Source organism: Juglans microcarpa x Juglans regia, chromosome 2D, assembly GCF_004785595.1.
Source record: "Juglans microcarpa x Juglans regia isolate MS1-56 chromosome 2D, Jm3101_v1.0, whole genome shotgun sequence".
NCBI classification, from domain to species: domain Eukaryota; kingdom Viridiplantae; phylum Streptophyta; class Magnoliopsida; order Fagales; family Juglandaceae; genus Juglans; species Juglans microcarpa x Juglans regia.
In genome coordinates this window covers 39,791,161-39,799,363 of record NC_054596.1, presented here as the reverse complement: position 1 = coordinate 39,799,363, position 8,203 = coordinate 39,791,161, and the positions used below count along the sequence as shown (strand labels likewise).

Genomic DNA, 8,203 nt, shown 5'->3' with positions numbered 1-8,203 from the left:
TAAATATAAAGCTAAAAAAAGCCTAAAGCTAAAAGCTCAAATCTAACTCCGTTTAGTTAGAATCCGACTCTAATCAAGTCGATGCTCACTCCTATATTTAATTATTATTCATAAAATTCTCATATCATCTCATTATCATATGTCAAAAAGATTCAAGACTCTGTCTCAATCTATGGGAATGGTTAGGGAATGGGCATGGCCATTTCTTTCTTGATTCACTCTCTAACAAGAAAATGACGAATCTTAATTAATGGGAGACTTGGACAGTGAGTTGAAATAAGACGAGTTGAAATAAAAGTTTAAAATTAAATAAAATATTATTATTATTTTAAGATTTAAAAATATTAAATTATTTAATATATTTCGTTTATATATTAAATAAACGACACCACCGGGCCACCACCCCCCAAAAACTGAATTTGGATCCAGCATCCAGTTCCTTTTTCTTTTTTTATAAACATTTGCCGTTTTTGTCGTGATTCGATCTTGAATTTGGATCCCGAAGTCTTGTCCTTCCATTAGGGTTTCAGAGCCGTCACATTTCCCTTTTTGTTTTTATTTAATTCATTTTTCGCCAGGCTTTGATTGATTGCCTCCGCTTCTATCTTCGACCGCTATACTCTTTCAGAATTCCATTTTCGGTCGCTGAAGCTGACGCTGTTGAATTCTGCGCTTTAATTCGCGAAATGGGATGGACTGCTTATCTTCTTTATGTATCCGTCTCTAATCGGCTTATGCTAATGTATGTACAAATGGCTTTAATAGTATCAAATTTGCTCTTGATCTTAGCACCATACTTAGGAGTCATATAGTTAACCACACCTTTAGATTATTTATGAATTATAATTGATGTTTCATGAAATGTAGACCATTTAATTCATTAACATTCTTGGTAAGTTCTTAAAAACTTCTATTTTGTTTTTGTACCATGTTAACGGCGATTCAGATTAGATAGCTATTTGTGAATCTTTGCTGGAAGGATGAAGAGCATTAGGGATTGGATTTTTCCTCAATTGGTTTCCAAGTCATTAGTCTCATCTAGACCACTGTCAGGCAGTGACAGTTTTTTTAATGAGGAACTTCTGGATGAAGAATTTGATGACCAAGGTACTACCCCGTCTCTATCCCTTTTTTTATATGTTCAAGCATTGATTTTTTTAAGTTAAGAGTTACTGTAGATAAATACTCAAACGATTATGTATGCCACTCTACTTCTTTTTTATAGGTAAAAATAGGTTAAATTTTTATTTTTACAGGTACTTACTGGGGGAGAATAGAAGGAAAAAGACCAATTCTTTTGTTAAAGTTAATGTTATGCTATTTTTATCTACCTAATCAAAACATAAATATACATACACGTCACTTTTTGTCAATGAGCTGAGGGGACCGTTCCATACCTTTCTATCTTCTTGGAAAATGGCTGTAAAGATTCATTTTTTCAGTATTTCATTGAGCGGACTTGGACTCTATTAAGGGGGAGTGAAGGTTGTAAAGTTTCCTGAGACTATTTTCTATAGAGTTATTCTATTCTCAAGCCATTGTGTAGAATGCTGATCACTTAAATGGTAAGATTTGATTTGTAAGATTCAAATATTAAAATTTATCTTCCAAATCAAAGTATGCTATGTAAGCACTTTATTAGGTGTGCTTTACACATCGGCTTGAGAATAAAATTTTTCTTTTCTATAAAGGGACTTGTGAACATGATGGGAGGCTTAGCCTTTGGTTCTTTGAAACATTCTCATTGGAAAGATATAGTGCTGTGATGGGAAATGAAAATTTCTTAATAACCCAGCTGCACCCTTTTCAACAAAAAAAAGTTTTTCTTTGACTAGCAGTGAGCTAAGTATCTTTGGCCATTTTGTTTGGTTTGCCCCTTAGAAACTATTATCTGGACCCGTTAGCATTTATGATTGGGATCATTATACACTGAAATATTTATGTCCCATAAACGGTGTCCCATTGAGTCCTAGTAGATTGTTTATCTGAATTAGGTCAAGTAGAATTCTCTGTAAAACTGACATCATTATTTCATATCTTGGAGATTATTGAAAATTTCGCCTCCAATGCTGCAAACCAATTCCCAATGTTAGATTTGAACTCGTCTTATCTTGATGCATTTTATCAGGGGAAGAGCTTATTGTCTTGTCCCTTACTAGGTTCAGCTCGTACTGCCAGTTTGGTAGCACTTCCCGATGCATCACACATTTCCAATAATAATCAGGATAATCAGCATAATCCTTCCCTGCAGCAGGTTTCTGTTGAAGATTCCTATGGCTTCCTTCATAGATCTGATAAGAGAGATATGGATCAATTGGCAAAGATTGAGGATCTCTACGTTAAGATCTTCCGCCTTCTCCAACGGCTTGGGCAGTCACAGGACAATCTTCTGGTTGCAAAGGTTTTATATCGAATAAACCTAGCAACCTTAATACGAGCAGGGGAATTGGACTTGAAAAGAGTTAACCTTGTAAGCAATAGAGCCAAAACAGTAGCTGCAGAACAGGAGGCAGCTGGCTTACCTGAATTGGACTTCTCATTTAGAATACTTGTACTAGGGAAAACAGGGGTTGGCAAAAGTGCTACCATAAATTCTATATATGATCAAGTGAAAACCATGACTGATGCATTTCAACCAGCCACTGACCGCATCCAAGAGGTTGTGGGAATGGTAAATGGGATTAAAATTACTGTAATTGATACCCCTGGCCTCTTACCTTATTCTTCCAGTAATGTGAGAAGAAATAAGAAGATTCTACTATCTGTGAAAAGATTTATTAAAAAATCTCCCCCGGATATTGTTTTGTACTTTGAACGCCTTGATGTCATCAATATGAGCTATAGCAATTTCCCTCTTTTGAAGCTTATAACTGAAGTTTTTGGTACTGCAATTTGGTTCAACACTATCCTTGTAATGACCCACTCTTCTTCAGCTCTTCCTGAAGGACCTAATGGTTACCCTGTCCGCTATGAGTCCTACGTGACCCAGTGTACAAATTTGGTGCAGCACCATATACACCAGGCTGCTTCCGACTCAGGACTTGAAATCCCTGTACTTTTGGTTGAGAACCATCCCCAATGTAAGAAAGATGTAACAGGGGAAAAAGTACTTCCAAATGGGCAGGTTTGGAAATCTCAGTGCTTGTTATTATGCGTTTGTACTAAAGTTCTGGGTGATGTCAACAAACTATTGAATTTTCAAGACAGCATTGAACTGGGACCAGTACCTACCATCCGCCTGCCTTCTCTGCCCCACCTGCTCTCATCTCTTCTGCGGCGTCGCTCTATATCAAGTTCAAATGGAATGGATGATGAGATCGGTGAGAGTTTACTTTTAGACATAGAGGAAGAAGATGAGTATGATCAATTACCTCCAATCCGAATCCTGACAAAATCTCAGTTTGAGAGATTGACAAACTCACAGAGAAAAGACTATCTTGATGAGCTGGATTACCGGGAAATTCTTTATCTGAAGAAACAGTTGAAGGAAGAGTTCAAGAAGCGGATGGAGAATAGGCTTTCCAAGGAGGAAAATTTGGCAAATGACAATAATTATGGCCAGCAGGTGCCCCCAGAGACAATTATGTTACCAGATATGGCAGTTCCCCCAAGTTTTGACTCTGATTGCCCTGTGCATAGGTACCGTTGTGTTGTCACAGGTGACCAGTGGCTTGTAAGACCTGTTCTTGACCCGCAAGGAATGGATCATGATGTCGGCTTTGATGGAATAAACCTTGAAACGGCTGTGGAAATAAACAGGAATGTCCTTGCCTCAGTCACAGGGCAGGTGAGTAAGGACAAGCAGAATTTCAATATCCAGATGGAGTCCGCTGCTGCTTTCGCAGATCCCAGAGGGCCAACTTATTGTGTTGGTCTTGATGTTCAATCTTCTGGTAGGGATATGATCTATACAGTTCATAGCAACACAAAGCTGAGGAGCCTAAAGCATAACACTGCTGACTGCGGACTTTCTTTCACGACTTTTGAAAAGAAGTATTGTGTTGGTGCCAAGATTGAAGATACCATTGCAGTTGGGAAGAGATTGAAGTTTGTGGTTAATGCTGGGCGAATGTGGAGTCCTGCACTAGTGGCTCATGGTGGGAGTTTTGAAGCTACTTTAAGAGGGAGTGAATACCCAGCGAGAAATGATAATGTCAGTCTGACAATGACAATCCTCTCCTTCAACAAGGAAATGGTTTTGGGTGCAGGTTTACGGTCTGAATTCCAGCTGAGTAGAAGCTTGAGAGTTTCATTTAACGCCGATCTAAATAGTCGTAAAATGGGACAGGTTTGCATAAAAACAAGTAGCTCTGAGCATTTGCAGATTGCTTTGGTTGCGGCTTTCACAATGTTCAGGGCTATAGTACGGAGAATGGCAAATGAAAGTAGCATGGAAGCATTGGAGGGTGGATAAATTGTCGTTGGGGTTTCAGTGCTGGATTTTTTTGGTCCGGAGAGGATTATGTAGTGGAAAAGCAATCCACATCAACTGAGATATGGACCTTTTGCAAATAAGGATGATGAGACAAACATTTGAGTTTTCAAATAGATCATTCGCTATATTTTTGTTGTTTACGATGTCCACTTTGGAAGGATGGCAAGTCATCCCTATCTTTGCCATTAAACAAGGATCTGAAGTTCATGTCACTGCGAGTATCCACTCAAGCTGACAGCTTTGGCCACAGAGGTTTGCATTCAACTAAATTGAGGCGATAACTGTACAGAAAAGCATAGAGAATCTGTTTTTATTTTTCTTGTTTCTGGTGAATTGTAGAAGTCGTCCAAATAGGAGGTGCCAATGAATAATTCCTTACATTTGAAGATTTTTGGATTCTGTTTTAGCTCTCTTATGTTTTGTTATTGGCCAATTATTAGACATTTTTTTGGGTGTCTTCTCCGATTATGGCGTTAAGCATCGGCTTGGAATGCAAACTATGTTTGTTCATTGAAATGGGTTTCAGATAATCCAAGCCTCCTCATAAGTTACTGGTAGCAAGCCATCTCTATCTTTGCAATCACTGTTGTAGATATCTTTCTACCCTTCTGGACTCCTGGTTCTTCATGAAAAGTGTTCCGAAACAATTTCCACCTAGATATCGTCTCAATTTCCTTGTCCAGTCTGGTCTGTGAAAGACTACCCAATTCTTGTTTAGTTTAGGTAGGAAACTGAGAAATCTCAATCCATTATTTTGTGTGCGCGAATGGTAACATCATGATATCGTATACTCTAGCCAGCACATGCCACATGCCAAGATTATTATACGATTCAGCCATAAAATCCTCGGGACCTCAGTCACCCATTTTCTCCTTCTCTTTCATCCATGCCAGACGCGCTTCACAAAGTTCCTACAAAATGAAGGCAGCAAGCAATAAAGGCTTCCTTTTCATTTATGAACCAGAAATAAACCAACTAATCATATCGGTAATTAAACTCGATCAACTTTTTCTTTACACCACAAAATAGATACAGAACCGAACTACAACCAAAATCAAAATCAACTAGTAATTACCAAAAACAAATTAAATTCTTTCCAGTCTGCCTAGGTATGTCCCCCACTATCTGGGTAATCCTCTTCATCTTAGATAACCACTATCTGGATGATTCCCTTCATCTTAAATTTTGTTATCTTCAATCACACCAATTGATGGATGCTGCACGTTTTGAAGATTTTATAAATAATCCACTCAAAAGTGCAACACTTCAAGTTTAGAGGCAAGTTGAGATCATAAGATTCAGGATGAATCCCAGTATTCCCGTCCAAATCTTCCTATACGATGACATTCAAGGTGAAGACCCCCACAAAACCTCTGCAACAATGGTTGCAGCTTCAGCATCAGAGACGCAAGTCTCCCTCACTCTGACCAATATCTCCTGCTTGAAAGCCCTCCTCTCCCTCTGCCTCAGCCCCTCCCCGACCTCCAACTGCACTGCAAATCTTGCCACACAGCTGGCAAATGGGTGGCTCTCCAAGAACCTCTTCTCCCTACTCTCCCTGTTCCCCTCCAGCCCACCAGCCCCAACCCCTTCATTCTCTTTCCCATCACCACTACCATACCTTCCCATGTCTATCAAATCCCCACCCAGTTCTGATCTCTGCAGCTCCACGAGCTTTTTTATCAATCCCTCTCTAAGCATTGCTTCAATGGCTTCTTTCCGCCCGAAATACCCAATCTCAAGCACGCAGTCCATGCCCAAGACCTGAATTTCCAGGTCTTGATGACTCAAGAAGCTTATGATTTTGGGTATTTCGCCATTGGACTCAATCTCGTCCACGAGCGGAGACTTTATAGACCTTATCAAGGAACATAGAACTCTGATCGATGCTGAGGAAGCCATTGTTACAAGGGAGCCAATTGTCGGACCCATAAGTACTTGGCCCACGAACACATCCTTGTTGAACCTGGTTAATGCCCCAATAGCAAAAGCGCAACTCTCGCGTATCCGCTTCGAACAATTGGGGTTGCGCAGATTCGATTCGAGCAACGAGAACAGCTTGGATTTGAGGACAAGATCCTGCAACTCGCGGTTGAAACCTTGGGAGACACGGTCCTCGAACTGACTCAGGAGCTTGATCAGCTCGACCTCGTTGTCGAAAGGCTGCTCGCGCAGGACGCGGGTCAGGGTGTCGATACTCTCGCGGTCGATCCAGGCTTGGATTTCGGACTCGATGGACCCGGCGACACGGGAGATGGAGTGGGTGGAGGCCCGGCGAGCCAGGAACGATTTGAGGCCGTGATGGCCGCGGGATTTCTGGAGGTTCTCGACGAGGGCTTTTAGGTCGGAGAGGTGTTGGGAGAGGGAGGATAAATTTGGGTCCTTGGAGAGGATTGCGTCGGACTCGGTCTCGAGCTCCAGCAGAGCTTTAATGGCGGAGGAAGAGTTGAGCTCCTCCGAGTTGGGACTCGGGTGGGATTGTAACTGGTGCGAAGCTTGTTTCAGAGCTTCAAGGACTTTGAGGACTCGGGGGCTATCGTCCTTCGACGATGGCTCTTCCATGGTCGAGTAGAACTCTTGAGAAAGAGCTCGTAGTCTGCTGCGTTTGGATTTTGGTTTTTTTAGAGAATTTTGGTCGGAAATGAACTCAACGACCAGTCGTAGTTTGTAATGCCATACCAACCACTCTTGGACTCCCAACTTCGTTTGTTTGTTTTGTCGTGTCTAATTAAGCTAAAACCAGCATATACTAGAATTTTCTAAGATGGGTAATTTTTTTTTTTTTAAAAAGACGTATATTTTATCAGAGTTTAAGAGATGATTAAGCAGTTTGGTGTTTGCCATTTAGTTAGTAAGCATGAATAGAAAATTCTATACACCACACATTATCATTTGAGTTTTATCCTACTATGTAAGATATAATACATTTATTATTATTGGATGATCTTTTATTGGATTATTTTTTATCATCAAATGGTGATAAATATGTCACATCTTATATAATGGAATGAAAGTAGAATGAGAGTGTGATATATAGCATTACTCGAACATGCATTACTCGAACATGAATTAATTAGTATTTTCAGCTTGAAAATGACTTGTGAAAGAAAGAAAAAATGGGAGCAAAATAGTGCACTATTCATATTATAGTGCTCATATTTTGAACGTGCATGTAGCACGATTGTTTTCAACTAGCAGAAGATGCAGACAAAAATTAACCTGAAAATAGAGAGAAATGATACGAAAAGAGAATTGGAAGCACATGAATTTTGGGTTGGAACTGTTGTACTTATTGAAGTGGCTTCAAGATGATATCGAGGGCTACTTAAGTCCTATGAGGTGTAGGGCATGCAGAGCTCCAGTATCATTGGTCGTCTCCTGATATTGATGAGTGGGTTCACGATATAGATGACAGTGTAGTGCGGAAGAAAAATACGTAAAAATGATCGTATATAAAATTTAAAAAAAAAATGGTGGTCATGAGAGTTATGGCCATGGTTTTTATAAAAGCCATCATGGCCGTGCATGGCAGCTCCCACGATGGACCATTATATTTTATTTTATTTAAAGAAATATCTATTTTATTGGAGGGTAAGTATGCTATTTTTAATATAAATGTAATATAATAATTTACTTCCCTATTTTTTGGAGTTTACGTAATTTACACCTTGAATTTGAAAATGATCAACTTTTAAATTTATAATTACAACAACATGAAATGTCGCCGGCCTTCATCAAGAAAAAGTTGACAAGCGAACCAATGCAAAT

General features: G+C 39.6%; 1 protein-coding gene across 2 annotated transcripts; it reads left to right on the top strand.

Annotated features, from left to right (window-relative positions):
* The first annotated feature begins 628 nt into the window (after positions 1–628).
* On the top strand, positions 629–4,876 carry LOC121248892 (translocase of chloroplast 90, chloroplastic-like). 2 transcript variants are annotated; one of them, XM_041147500.1, is made up of 3 exons: positions 629–742; positions 939–1,107; positions 2,160–4,876. In XM_041147500.1, the coding sequence occupies exons 2-3, from the start codon at positions 981–983 to the stop codon at positions 4,412–4,414; spliced, it is 2,382 nt and encodes a 793-aa protein (XP_041003434.1). In that variant the 5' UTR covers positions 629–742; positions 939–980; the 3' UTR covers positions 4,415–4,876. The 2 variants fall into 2 exon arrangements, with proteins under 2 accessions (XP_041003434.1, XP_041003435.1); XM_041147501.1 differs by lacking the exon at positions 629–742 and having other exon boundaries at positions 944–1,107; positions 2,129–4,876.
* The last annotated feature ends 3,327 nt before the right edge of the window (positions 4,877–8,203 follow it).